This window comes from Mirounga angustirostris, unplaced genomic scaffold (genome assembly GCF_029215605.1).
Source record: "Mirounga angustirostris isolate CCGP_5_RB_7025 unplaced genomic scaffold, mMirAng1.0.hap1 SCAF_2, whole genome shotgun sequence".
In the NCBI taxonomy this organism is placed as follows: domain Eukaryota; kingdom Metazoa; phylum Chordata; class Mammalia; order Carnivora; family Phocidae; genus Mirounga; species Mirounga angustirostris.
In genome coordinates this window covers 166704388-166719651 of record NW_026991710.1, presented here as the reverse complement: position 1 = coordinate 166719651, position 15264 = coordinate 166704388, and the positions used below count along the sequence as shown (strand labels likewise).

The window sequence follows — 15264 nt, the reverse complement described above, 5'->3', positions numbered from 1 at the left end:
CTTAAAAAAAGAAAAGAAAATGTCAGTCTTTCCTTCCTTAACGATAAGCCCAATGTGTGTGGCTGTTGACAGTTTGTCCTCGAGCTCTCCCTGGTCGGCTCGCCGGCGCAGGGCGCCGGTTACCGAGCTAAGCTACCTCCAGGGGCAGCAGAGCGAGCGGAGAGCCCTCGGCTTTCTCGCGGCGCCGCCCGGCGCTTCCCTCTGCGGGTGCGCACCTGCCGCGCTCAGCCGTCCTGCGCGAGCTGCGCCTCCACCTTCCCGAACGCTTCAACTGCTGTTACAACGCCAGCCCGGCTCCAAAAGAGCGGAGCCATGTTCCTTCTTCTGGTCCTTCTCACCCGGCTTGGAGAGCTGCACGCAGGCTCGGGTAAGTCCAGATACTTGTTACCGCTTGCCATCCAGGCTTGCGGGGGGAGGAGGGGACTGTGTTCGCTTAGGGGACTGTATTCTTTGGTCCAGGCCCCAGACCCAGACCTTATCCCAGCCCACTTTCCCTACCCACTTTCTTCTTGACGTTCGCTTCGGCGTCCGTGGCCAAAAAAGCAGAGGCAGCCTCCAGGCAGAACATCTTTTCACGTCTCTGGGCTGGTATTCTTGTCTGTAAAACGGACAAAAATGAAATAATGGGGTCTTTTCCACAAACAGAATTCTGCTATTCTAGAAATAATTGCATCGCCATAAAGAACCTATTTGTCAATGATTTCCTAATTGTGACTGCTATCCTCCACCTGCTCTACTGAAAATTGCAGATCACTCTTGTAGTCAGTATTCTGTATCTTTCCCTGCAAATGATCCCATTTTCTTGCTGTACCTGTGTTTCTCTTTTGCACACCTCTTTCACAATACCATAGTTAGTTATTCAGTATTACCGAGCCAAACGGTCCAACTGCTTAACCGGGGATCTCTCTCTCTGTCTCTTCCTCTATGTGTGTGTGTCTGTGTGTAGAGATGGGGAGACAGAGAGAAAATAAAGACTTGACATCTTGACAAGGGCCAAGAAATTTGTGGGTAAGGACGACCAGACCAAAAACACAGTGGAAAGGAAGGGTAGATACATAAATTATACCAAAAAATATTGGGTAATGTAGAGAAACAAATGAGGGATTGGATTTAGAAATGGATAATGTAGGATTGTAGGTATCAAAATAACTTTGCTTATTTTTATTTTAGGTTCTCATAAAACATTTCTGCAGACCACAGTTCCTGAGAAGATTTCATCGTCTGATGCAAAAGGAAATCCAGAAAATAATGTAATTGGGAAATATTTTTATATCTTAAATTGTGTTAGGTTGCCTTTAATATCAAGACCAAAATTGCTGAATGGAGGCAGGAACAGAATTCTTAGAGGCAGAGCTGACAGCTGGAACTGGGTTCACAACAAGGAGCAATTTGAAGTGTAGGAATATGTGTGCCTCTGTATGTGTGTGTTTCTGTTGAGGTGAAGGATTTTACGGATGGGATCCACCAGGGCCAGGACGAGGGAGAAGCAGACAAAGTGCTTGACTCAGGCAGAAAATTTAAGGGAATAGCAAAAACCGAATTCCCCCAGGACCAAGATAAAGGTATGGCCGGTGGGGTGAGTCAGGGTCAGACACTGTCTTTCTTTAAAACTTGATAACTTGTTCATCATGGATTTTTTTTTGCACTAATTTTGATTGTCTAAAATATTGTATTGAAATAGTATTCTTTTTGTTTTTTTGATTATTGAATTTTCTAGTCCCCTACTCCTAGCCCTCATGATTTCCTCCAGCTACTTGCCTCAGCTTTCAGAGTCCCTGAGGAGCTAGCTGAAAGATGATCTGTTAATTAGCTTGTAGAGGAGCCTGCATATTATCCTTCTCTAATTCCCCAGAAAAATCTACTTCTCACATGGTTCCTTCTACTATAGGATAATCTAATGCTAGTCATAATTATGGGTCTCCAAATTAATTTTTTTCTTTTTCGTGGTTTTTAAAAACCTTCCTTCTGTGTTTTATATAAGGATACACTGTATCAGGTTTCTCCTTCCCTTGTTACCCCTAGTTCTCTGAAGGTAACCTCTCCTCCCCATATTCTGTTTCTTTACATTTTCTTCCTGTAGTAGCTGGGTTTCATTTACCACCCACACCCCAAACCCCACCCACCACCCACCAAGTGAATTCTTAGTCATCAAAGTATATGAGTGCTACTCCAGCTTTTTTTTTTCTGATTGGAAAGAAGGGGCTCCACTGGATTTCTTGTTTAGTTTCCTTCTTCCTGAAATGAATAATACCAACCCTCTCTCTCTATTATTGATCACTGAGGATATGATCTTTGAATTCCCCACTTGTCCAATCTCTAGCATGTTTAGAAAGTCATTTAATAATGTGAAAGTTTAGTGTGTTTCTTTTAACTATAACAATTTTAAAAGCCTCCTTTTAATATTTTTGCAACAGAAAATTATTCTTAATGTGGGATGTGTTTGTATTTTAATATATTCAATATAATATGAGGGCGGACCTGCAAAAGTAAGAATGCCTAGGAGGCACATAGAGACCTCCCAGATTTAAGAAATAAGAACATGGGTACCTAATTAATTTTGAATTATTTCTAATTGCCTATGCATATGTACATAAAGATAAAAAAGAGGTATTGCATGGGCATACTAAATAATTTTAAATACTAAAAATTATTTGTTGTTTATCTGAAACAAATTGTAAGTATTGTTGTCTAAGAAAAGAGGTGGAATTGAAACATAAGAAAAGCATTTATTTGGGGTCTCAGAATTGCATTTCAAGAAGCACAGATTCAGTAGCAACCCAAATTGTGTCCCCGCAGGGGACAAAAAAAAAAAAAAGAGGTTTTTAAAACAAAAGAGAGTGCTCCTATATGTTGTTGACAAAGAATTTTGGTTAGTGTTGGTGGCAGAAAACTAATCTTGGCTGACTATAACTGGTTGCTAAGACAATCACTAAGGAAAGTCTCTTCCTATAGCAAATGCTTTATCTGAGTTGTTGGAATATCTGCAGTTTGGCCCAGTTCACAGCTTTGGCCTAGTGCAAAAGTTCATGGTTCCACCCTGTGAAAGCATGCATAAATCCCTTTTCCTTTATGGCCTCCTGGATCCATTTTAAAACCCCTTGACATAAGTGACTCCATTTCATTTCACCTTTCACAGTATCTAAATTATGTACCTCTTTCTTGAATTGTATTTCCCTGATGATTTGACTTGCCTTATCAATTTCTTGTTTTACAGAATTTGCTTATAAAACTCCTTGCAATTATTCCATTTATATTGTAACATAGTTTCTACAGTGGTCACATATAATTTATTTCATTCTTTTTCCCAATGAACATTTAGTGGTAAAAAAAAAAACCAACACTGGTCATTAGCATTGTGAAGTTAACAACTCTCATCATTGTCCTTAGCTTGCTTTGCATTCTTCACCATTATGTTGTATTTCTTTATCGACAGTCTTTTAAAAATTGTTCATTGGCAAAACCAGAATATTTTCATCAAATTTTATTGTCTTCTTCAACACTGCACGGGATGACTCTACTTCTTCCCATGCTGGAAAACTATTTAGTAACATCCAGATAAAAGAACTGAATTCTTCAAGGTATTAAAATATTTCGAAAGATAGAGCAAGTGCCATACTAATTATCCACTTCAAGTTGGAATTTCTTTTCTTGTTCATAAGAAATGTTTACCCTTTTGAGAACAGACTTGACACCAGAGGGATACATTTTGAGGACAGGGCTCAGTTCTTTCTTCAACACAATTTTATACAATGGAACATTTCAAGAACACTGTTTGCTCTTCTTCCAGTTTGCAAAATCCTATTGCTAAAGAGGTAACTCTGAAAAAGAAATACATAAGGCCTCACTTTGCGAGATTATGTAAAAAGTCAATAAGAATATTTTGGGCCTTGTTTTAGAATTAAAGCATGATTTCAGTGCTTTAAATAAACCGAGGATTCTCCCAACTGCACTTGTTCAAGAGAGCCAACGGGTTTAGTGAATGCAAGAGAATTGAAGAATACTGAACATCAGCAAAATCATAAAAATCTTTTAATCACTCACTTCAAACAGCTTAGATGATGAAGCAAGAAAGCAATAGCTTGACAATAATCTCACTGTCGAGAGAAAGGACATCAGGTGCTCTTTGATATGGCAAGGACAGCCAACACCTTCTTAGAATTATTCATGCTTTGCTTCAGTTTCTTTTTTTTCTTTCTCTTTTAAAAAAAATTATTTTTGCAAGAGAAAGAGAGAGAGAGAATGAGCATGGGAGAGAGCATGAGTTGGGGGGAGGGGCAGAGGGAGAAGCAGACTGCCCGCCAAGCAGGGAGCCTGATGAGGGAATCCCAGGACCCTGGGATCATGACCAGAGCTGAAGGTAGACGCTTAACCGACTGAGCCACCCAGGTGCCCTGCTTCAGTTTCAAATTAACATTTTCTGCATATTTATACAAACACCCACAAAAATTTGTACTTATATTACCTCCACAAAAGCAGTATAATTTTTCTTATTAACTCAATAAGGGAGTCTCTACACAAGTTTGCTGTTGTCTCTGAAGTTTTATTTGGAAGGGATTTTACTTTCAAATAGCCTTATAAGCAGGCTCTGTTCTCATGAGAAAAATGTTATGCAAGCAAAGAAAACATTTTTTCTGCATTGTGATTACTTGTACCTGGGGCTGTGCCCTAACAATTGACATGTGTAGATCTCTGATGACTTATGTAATTGCAAGAGAAGCCATTACATTCTTTAATTATCACAGTGGATTTCAACTGGGCACCTGAAATTTTGCTTGCAATTTTGGAATCAGAAAATAATTCTGGTAATTGTACATTCAAATAGTCATCTAAGTAGAAAGACTGATGTGCAAAACCATTAGTGTCTGTTGCAATTCTTATATCTTTCGAATTTTTCTCAATCCAAAAAATTTGTTGCATCACCTTCTTTGGTACTATATGAGGAAATCACTCATCTCTTTTGCATAGCTGTTGGTGTATGTGGGTTTATATTTGACTTTCCACCATTTTTGATGTTAAATGAACAATTGCATACTGTACAAAGAGCTTCAAAAGGACTTTTTCTATACAGTTGGCAAACTGTATAGAATTTTGGCATTTAGGATTTAAATATACACAAAAATAGATAATAGTCCAAAATATTTCAAAAAGAATTGAAAATATTGAGTTTGATAATCTCACAGCTGTGTCGGTGAATCTGTCACAAGTCCAAACTCATAGCTAATCATTAATGAATTGAACCATTGAGAGGGCTGCAAACTTGTAAAATAAACAATAAACTTGATATGAAATATCAATATTTTATGATATAAAATAAACACTGAACTTGATATGTGATTCAAAAAAATAATGAGCTTCCAGTTTGCCTGTAAGGGCCAGTTGTAAACACAGTCTTCTCGAACAAACCCAGAGCTAATCTCACCTAAGATTTTGGGAAGGCTTGTGTTCAGGGATTGTGGCCTTTCAGAAGGGAGAGTGTTTAGGTATGGACATGCTCTCAGCTGTGTTAATGTACTTGGTGGAGTAAGGCTCTTGTTGATCACATCCTCAGTGGAGTGAGGCATTTACTGATGCTTCCCTAGTGCCTAGGGCTGTCACTGATTTGCTGACTCCAGAAGCTAGTTATTTGAGTGTGGCTGTTGGTGATTGGCTGATTTTCTGATTGTGCGTTCTGACCAGTTCTCTCTAACAGTGGTTAACTGTTCATGACTTGGGACTTTGGCCAGAGAAAGCCTTTCCCTTTCTTGAATATGAAAAATAAGTATTTTTAATTCTCAGTCTCTCCTTTTGGATTTCCCTCAGATAAGCCTACATGGAGAGTTGAGAGATCATATAGGTCTTTATTTCTGAAGGTATGATTTTTGGCTTGTGTCGCCATTTAAATGATTTAAACACCAGCTATTGTGGTGGAAAAGAGCTCTGACTATGAAAGTTTTGTAATTTATTGAAAAAAGCTGAATATAGAATATTTTGGGTGTTCTGACAAGGTCAGTACAGGGCATAGGATAAAAATTGTTAAATTAAGGACACGTCCATATGTACAAGATGCCTGGCAACTCACACACCAAGATCTATTTAGGAATGAAAAAGAAATAATTTACTTGCACATTTCTGAGTGTCCTAAATGACTTTTTTGAGTTAGATAAAGGAATTAAAGGCAGCTGAGGCCTGTTCCAAATCCTCACATGATTTGATCAAATATAACACTCATTACTATCTGTTACACAAAAAAAGAGGCCCACTTAGTTTAGTGGGCAAAGAAAGAAGTAATACTAATTGCTTTTCCTTTTGTTCTTTCTTCCTTGGTTTCTGGGCTGAAAAGTATTATGGTACAAACATTTTGCCCTAGAAACTTATATTAATAACAAATTGTGATTCCTCTTAAAGCCCAAATTGACTGAGCCAAGGCTATTTAAGGGAAAATTGGAACAGTAAGGTAGAGTCTCAGGGTATTCTCCAACATACCAAATGTATGCCACCTGAAGCTGCTCTTTAAAACCCCTTGGAACTTGATTATTATTAATATTCTTTGGTGTTCATGTCCTAGTATCTTATAGGGGTGGTGTAGTGTTTTCATGTTGCTTGGTTTTACTTACATAATAATGTTTGCGTACTTTTTCCCACCACAACCACCAGACTTCTAGTTCTGTTTTAGATGAATTTTGTGAATGATGGTGGTATACATAATTCCTTCCAGAAGAACAACCAAAATGAACAATATGAAAAATCTTTTTCATCATTCCTGCAACTACAAGTTTTACTAATAGAGCAAACTAAAGAAGACATGTCCACAAATAAAATATGACCCAGAATATCTTTGAGATCCTCACATCCCCCCAACCACCCTGCCCCCACATAAAGCAGTGAAGGTGGGAAATTCATTAATTTCTGCTTAATTAGGAAGAATTATCACTGTGCTGCAGCATGTCCTCCAATTCATTCCAGCAGTCATGTAATATGTTCTTAAGTCAGTTTCTGTGATGAATTTGATTCAAATTTAGTGTTTTTGAAATACTACATTGAGGATTTTTTGGATCTCAGGTGCTGATGTATACTATGCTCCTCCAATTTCATACCACACTATGATTAATGGTTCCATCCAACCCCTTATTATTATATTTTTTCCCTTATTCCTAGTCCCCATTCCCATTTCCCTCTTCCATCCAATGATAACCATACCTGTGTACTTGATATATTTCTTTATATCTGTATATATATGAGATGTCCTTCAAGAGTCCTACTTCTTGATGTGCACCCTGTATAATTCCCTCCTCCTGAGGATCAGTGAGACCTGTAAATATGATAGGGTGGTCACTGCATTGATTAATTTATGTTTTTGAGACTCCATCACAGCTTTCTGGAGTGTTCCTCCACCTGACCCCAAAGAAAACACAAACTGCCATGCTGTGAACTGCCTATGCGGACCTCGTGGTAGAGGAACCATTGGGAGCATCTTTGAGCGGAAAGCAACCTTGGCATCCTTCCCTTTAACCCCTGACAAGTCATTGATCTTTTCACTGTCTCCATAGTTTTACCTTTTCCAGAATGTCATATAGTTGGACTCATCCAATAAATAGCCTTTTAAGATTGGCTTCTTCCACTTAGTAATATTCACTTAAGTTTCCTCCATGTCTTCTCATGGCTTGTTAGCTCATTTCTTTTTAATGCTGAATAATATTCCGTTTTGGGGATGTACCACAGTTGATCCATTCAATTACCAATAACATCTTGTTTGCTTGAAAATTTTGGCAATTATGAATAAAGCTGCAACAAACATCTATGTGCAGGTTTTTGTGTGTTTTTTTTCTTTTCATCTTTGGGTAAACACCAAGGATTGTGATCGTTGGATCATATGATAAGAGTATGTTTAATTTTGTAGGAAACTGCCAGACTTCTTCTAGAATGGCTATACTATTTTGTGTTCCTGCCAGCAACGAAAGAGAGTTCTTGTTGCTCCACATCCTTGCTAGAATTTGGTGTTGTCAGGATTCTGGATTTTGGCCATTGTAATAGGCATGTAGTGGTATCTCATTGTTTTAATTTCACTATTCACTAATAACTTATGATGTGGAATATCTTTTCATATGCTTATCTGCCATTTGTATATCTTTGGTGAGGTATCTGTTTGGTTCTTTTGCCCATTTTTAATGGGGTTGTTCATTTGAATTATAAGAGTTCTTTCTATATTTTGGATAACAGTCCCTTATCAGATGTATCTTTTGCAAATATCCCTCCCAGTCTGTGGCTTATTTTCTCGTTGTCTCAGAATTTAATCAATTAATTTCAATTTATTAATCTTTTATATCTTCCTAATTGCTATTTGCATTTCATTTAAGATATTTTTGCCTACTGCAGGGTTATATAATATATCCCAGTGTTTTTGTGTAGGAGCTTTATATTCCTTTCAACATTTAGTCTGTGATCTATCTGGATTTGTTTTTTCTATGAGATAGAGAAGTCAAAGTTCATTGTCTTTTCCATATGGATACTGAGCAGCATGTATGGAAGGGCATTTATCCTCCTCAGATTATAAAGGTAACTTTACTGAAGATCAGATAAATATATATTTGTGGCTCTTTCAGGATTCTTTATTCTGTGCCATTGGACTGCTCTTCAAAACTTTGGCCCATATTTCACTGCCCTAATTACTGTAGCTTTATAAGTCAATACAGGTTGGTGTAGGCACTCCTACTTTTTTTTTTTTCATATTCTTGTCTTTACTATTCTAAGTTCAATCAACTTGTTCATATCCACAAATGACCTGCTATGATTTTACCGAGTTTGCCTGAATCTACAGATCAATTTAGGGAAAATTGAACAATATTGAGTCTTCCAATTCATGTACATGGTATATCTTTCCATATATTTTAGGTTTTCTTTCAATAAGTCTTAGTTTTTAGTGTAGATGTCTTGAAAATATTTTGTTAAATTTATTCTCAGGTTTTTTGGACATATTTTAATGCTGTGATAAATGGTGTTGTTTCTTTATGTTAATTTTCTAATTGCTACTTATATATGAATACAAGCTGGATTATCAAAAGTTGATGAGGCTTGTTTTATTATCCTTCATGTGATCTATTTTGATAAATGTTATATGTGCACTTGAATATTTCTTTTTCAGTGATTGCATGTAGTGTTGCATATAAGTCAGATAAGTTTAGTTGATAGTGCTGCCCAAATCTTTGTAGCCTTACTGATATTTCTCTTGGGGCCCTAATATGTAACTGATACAATTATAAAATCTCCACATATACTTTTGAATTGTATATAATTTTTTTTTTAGTTCCATCAATTTTTGTTTTATATATTTTGGAGATAGAATATTAAGTGTGTAAAATGTTTAAGATTGTAGCATTTTAACTTTTAATTGATGCTTTTATCACTGTAAAATGTCCCCCTTCATTTCTTGTAATTAATTTTGAATTATATTATATATTGCTTGCTATTTTTTCAAATATTTTTTACTGTAATCAACAATAAAAAACAGATTTTTAAAGCATAGTCTCTGTATACCTATACAGATACTTGTGTATGGATAAGTGAGTATATCGCTTAAGCAAAAGTTTCATGAAAAATATTCTTGATCTTACTTACAAAGCACATGTGATGCACTTTGATAATTTCTTTCTGTTGGAAAATAAGGGTGTTTGTAGTCTACTAACTACATAATCTGCAGTTTAAAAAATCCTGATCTAGACTACCATCCAGTGGTGGTTGTTTGAGTTCTTGTAGACGGTCCACATAATCATACATACAATCATACATATATACATATCAACCTAATGTTGTCAGTTCTTCCATGAAGTCAGTGCTATCACAACAAAAATATTAAGTCTTTTTGTTTTTTACAGAGACAAACATTCTGAAATTTATATGGAAATAAAGTTACCTAAAAATAACTAATAGAGCTCTAAAGAAAAAGAACAGGGAGTGAAGATTTACTTTCTCAGATATTGATACTTAGAATAATTAAGACCAGTGTGGTATTGACACAAAGACAGAAAAATAGCCCTCAATAGTGGTCTTATATGTCTTCTGTTAGATATATTTCTGTGTATTTGATATTTTTGATGCTGTTGCAGATTATTTAAATTTTTTTTTAAGATCTTATTTATCCATCTGACAGAGCACAGGCAGGGGGAGCAGAAAGCAGAAGGCGGGGGAGAAGCAGACTCCCTACTGAGCAGGAAGCCCGATGGAGGCCTCGATCCCAGGACCCTGGGATCATGACCTGAAACGACAACTGACTGAGCCACCCAAGCGCCCCGCAAATTATTTAATTTTGTAAATTTCAGTCTCTGTTGCTAGTATCGGATACACATTTGATTTTTCTATCTTGCTCAACTCTCTGATTAATTCAACTACTTTGTAGATTCTTTTGAATAACACAATCACATTATCTAAAAATACTGATGTTTTTACTTTTTTTTTTCCAGTCCTATGCCCTTTGTTTGTTTGGCTTTTTCCGTTGTCTTATTACTTTGCCTGGGCCTTACATACAGAGTTGAATAGAAATGATGATGGCAAATATCCTTTTCCCTTTCTGGATCTCAAAGAAAGTATTCAATATTACAGTGAAGTGAAGTTTTCTGTGGTGTTTAAGAATTTGTGTGAATATTTTCTGTTAGATAAATAGATGTTAAATTTTATCAAATGCTTTTTCTGAATCAAAATGATAGAGGTTTCTCTTTCATTCTATTAATCTGGTTGACTTTACTGAATTGATAGTTTGAATGTTAAACCAACTTTGAACACCTGGAATAAACTGAACATAGCTATGACACATTACTGTTAATATTTGTTAATATTTTAAGATTTTTGCATTTATCACATGAGAGAGTCTGACCTGAACTTTCTTTTTTTTAAAGTAACTTTGTCAGGTTTTGGTATCAAGGTAATGCTAGCCTCATGAGTTGAGGGGTAGTTAGTGGATATTTTTGTAACTTTTCTAACCTCATTTTTTTTGTGGTCAGTCTCATCAGGGTTTATCAGATTTATTCGACTTTTCAAAGAATCATCTGTTGGCTTTGTTGATATTCTCTGTTGTAATTTTAAAAAATATCCACTAGTCTCTTTTCTTTGGTTTTAATTTGCTGTTCTTATATAACTTCTTTTTAAAAATTAACATATCATGTATTATTTGTTTCAGGGGTACAGGTCTGTGATTCATCAGTCTTACACAATTCACAGCACCCACCATAGTACATACCCTCCCCAGTGTCCATCACACAGCCACCCCATCCCTCCCACCCCCCACCACTCCAGCAACCCTCAGTTTGTTTCCTGAGATTAAGAGTCTCTTAAGGTTTGTCTCCCTCTCTGGTTTCTTCATGTTTCATTTTTCCCTCCCTTCCACTATGATCCTCTGTCTTGTTTCTCAAATTCCTCATATTAGTGAGGTCATATGATACTTGTCTTTCTCTGAATGACTTATTTCGCTTAGCATAATACCCTCTAGTTCCATTCATGTCGTTGCAAATGGCAAGATTTCATCTTTTTAATGGCTGCCTAATATTCCATTGTGTATATATATATATATATATATCACATCTTTATCCATTCATCTGTTGATGGACATCTAGGCTCTTTTCATAGTTTGATTATTGTGGACATTGCTGCCATAAATGCCCCTTCAGATCACTACATTTGTATCTTTGGGGTAAATACCCGGTAGTGCAATTACTGGGTCATAGGGTAGCTCTATTTTCAACTTTTTGAGGAACCTCCATACTGTTTTCCAGAGTGGGTGCACCAGCTTGCATTCCCACCAACAGTGTAGGAGGATTCTCCTTTCTCTGCATCCTTGCCAACATCTGTCGTTTCCTGACTTGTTCATTTTAGCCATTCTGACTGGTGTGAGGTGGTATCTCATTGAGGTTTTGATTAGCATTTCCCTGATGCTGAGTGATGTTGAGCACTTTTTCATTTGTCTGTTGTATATATTGCTTGCTATTAATATAGCTACATTGTCTTTCTTTTGGGTATTGTTTGCATGGTATAATTTTTAATCCTTTTATTTTCAGTGTTTTATGTTTAAAATGCTTCTCTTTTATAAAGTGTATAATAATTATTTTTAAAAGTTTATTTTATTTATTTATTTGAGAGAGAGAGAAAGAGCAAGCAGGGAGAGAGGGATCTTAAGCAGACTCTGTGCTGAGTGTGGAGCCCAGTGCAGGGCTGGATCCCATGACCCTGATATCATGACCCCAGCCAAAATCAAGAGTTGCCTGCTTAACCGACTGAGCCACACAGGCGCCCCATATAATTATTATTTTTTAAATCCATTGGTTTTCCTTAAATTTTCCTTTCCTCTGTTTATAATCCATGATGTGATTATTATTCTAATTTATCTTTTTAGGCTATTAGTGATGCATTCCTTTATTATTCTTTTAATGATTACCCTTGTGATTACTAAATTTATATTTTTACCACTGCCTGAATAACTCATGGACCTTGAAACTTTACTCCATTTATGTTCTTTTTGTCATTTTGCCATTGTTATATATTTTACAACTATGTATTTTTTTTAATGCAAAGAGCACTTACTATCACTGCTTAAAACAAATGATAGTCACTTAAATTTACCGAAAAAAAAAAACCCTGTGGTTTTCATTCTCTTATATTTTCATGATTCTATCTTGTAGCTATTTCCTTTTTATTAAAAAGAACACAGTATTTTTAGTGTTTCTTTCAGTGCAGGTTTGCTGGCAATGAATTCTCTCATTTTCTCTTGTGAAGAAATATGTTTATTTTGCTTTTGTATCTGCTGGATATTTTTGCTGGATATAAACTCTTGGTTGAATATAATTTTCTTTCAGCACTTTAAAGATGTCTTTTCATTGCCTGTTGGTGTTCATTGTTTCTGTGGGAGACTTAGGCATACTCTATTTAAAAGTTTTTTGAAAGTAATGTGCCCTTTCTCTCTTGTTGCTGTTTAAATATGTGCTTTTGTCTTTTTGTTTTAGTTGTTTGAGTATGATATGCCTAGGTTTGTTTTCTTTGTATTCATTCTGTTTTGGATTAATACAGTATTTGAGAGTGTGGGTTGACATCTTTCATAACCTTTGGAAAATCTCAGGGATTAATTCCTCAAATCTATTTCTTTCCTGGTCTCTATCTTTCTCCTGTTTTTCTTGAACTATAATTACATGAATGTTAGACATTTTTAATGGGTCACACTTCTCTTATTTTCTTCTTTATATTTTTTTCTCTGTGCTTCAATCTGAATATTTTCTACTGATCTGTATTCCTGTTTACCAATTCTGTCTTCTACTCCATCTGATCTTTTCTCAAACTCTTTTTATTGAATTTTTAATAGCAGGTATTGCATTTTTTCTGCTTTAGAATTTCAATTTGTATATTAGATATTCTACCCGTCTGAAATTCTCTATATTTTTCTCACTTGAGTCATGGTTAATATACATATTACCTGTAGCTTTGTTATAATTCCCTATTTTTTACTTGGTTTTTGGTAATTTGATCCTGTTCTTTTGCATTTCTTATAATTTTTCATTAAAAATTGGTGTGTTAGTTTTCAAGGGATTGCATAACAAAGTAACACAAGCCATGTGGCTTAAGCAACAGCAATGTATTTTTCCACAGTTCAACAAAGGAGGCTAAAAGCCCAAGATCAGAGTGTTAGCAGGGTTGGTTCTTTCTGAAGACTGTGAGGGAGAATCTGCCTCAGGCCTCTCTCCTTGGCTTATGTAGATGGAGTCTTCTCCTTGTGAATCTTCACATGGCATTCCCCTTTGTGTATGTCTGTGTTCAAATTTCCCCTTTTTTATAAGGATACCAGTCATATTGGATTAAGATCCACCCTAGAAACCTAACTTTATTACTTCTGTAAGGATCCTATCTTTGAATAAGATCATGTTCCAAGGTCCTGGGGTTAGGAATTCACATATAAATTTGGAAGGAGGAAGACAATTCAACCCAAACATTTAGATGCTGTGTATGAAAAGTTGTAGAAGTTCTAGGTGATGACTTTTTGAAGTTTTTTTTCTCTTCCTGTCAGTTTTGTACATTTCTTAATATTTAAATTCTAGGTTTTTTGTTTTGTTAGCTGTGTGGATTTAAAATTTTGTTGATGCTATCATATTCCACTTTATTTTTCATCATATTTGTTTAATAACAGGGTATTTTTAGAGGACACAATTCTCAGGATCCTCACCAGATTTCACTTATATACTCATTTCTAGAGTGTCATTCAAATGACTCTTGAGAACATTTATCTGTTGCAAAGAATCTTGTTCTGTTATAATACAAAGTTGAGGAACTGAAAACTTTTAAATGGCTATTTCTCTTGTTAAAATAATTTTTAAAAATTAGCCAGATAAATAATTTAGTGACTCATATTTTCTATTATCTTTTGGTGGGTTCTCTAGACATGTCTCTGCTCCCCCTCTATCCTCTCCTACATTCTATTCCAGAGGCATTTCATTGCTTATGTGGATAAGCAAAGTGCAATGGCACTTATTATGTTATATTGCTAGAGGTGTAGTGCATTTCTTGTACTGCTATACTTTAGGAGTGTTTCTTCCATGGGGTAGTATTTCTTTCATTTTAATTTTGGGAGGTCTGGGAGTAAACAAGTAATAGGTTCTTTCAAGTGAGGTGGGCGTCTTTGGTATTTGCCTTGGGCATAGTGAAGGGTGGTATATGTCTAAGCCAAAAGATAATAATCATCAGGTAAACTTCTCCCTCAGAAATGTTAGTTAGGGTGAATAAAGGCTTGTGGGGACTAGTATATAGTTCTCAATTTAGAATTCTGAGGCTTTGAATATCACACAGGAAGGGAAGCATATATAATGGTTATACATAATTATTAATTTTGTCAATATTTTTAAAGCATAACTCAGAAAATGCATTATTTAGCATATATTATTTGCAAGTATTATTACTGATATTTTGGATACTCATGTTACAGATTGCTTATATCATTACAATAAAAGGGAAGCCATATTTTGTCCATCTCACGAAACAGTAAGTAACTATTTTATCCTTTCAAATTTTAATTCTTTGTTTTTTTGATTTTTAAAAATGGGTATGAATAGAATCATTTCAATTCAAATGTGCATTGATATGTATATACATGTGATACTTATTGTATATTGATTATTGGGTAAAATCATAGGCATACAAAGATAAAACATGGTCCACAGTGAATTTATATATTCAGACAAACTAATGGAAAGAGGGAGAATTTTATTATAATATGGTATTATAATAAATGTGTAAACAGTATTCTTTGGAAATCAAGGAAAG

At 35.5% G+C, this 15264-nt stretch overlaps 1 protein-coding gene across 1 annotated transcript in view; it reads left to right on the top strand.

Annotated features, from left to right (window-relative positions):
* LOC123847765 (disintegrin and metalloproteinase domain-containing protein 5-like) overlaps positions 1-15264 on the top strand; it is a 171766-nt gene continuing 156502 nt past the window's right edge. The window contains exons 1-3 of the mRNA XM_064585515.1: positions 1-367; positions 1171-1250; positions 14927-14982. Of these exons, the coding sequence (XP_064441585.1) occupies positions 313-367; positions 1171-1250; positions 14927-14982 (191 nt within the window). The 5' untranslated portion in view covers positions 1-312. The remainder of the gene's footprint in view (positions 368-1170; positions 1251-14926; positions 14983-15264) is intronic.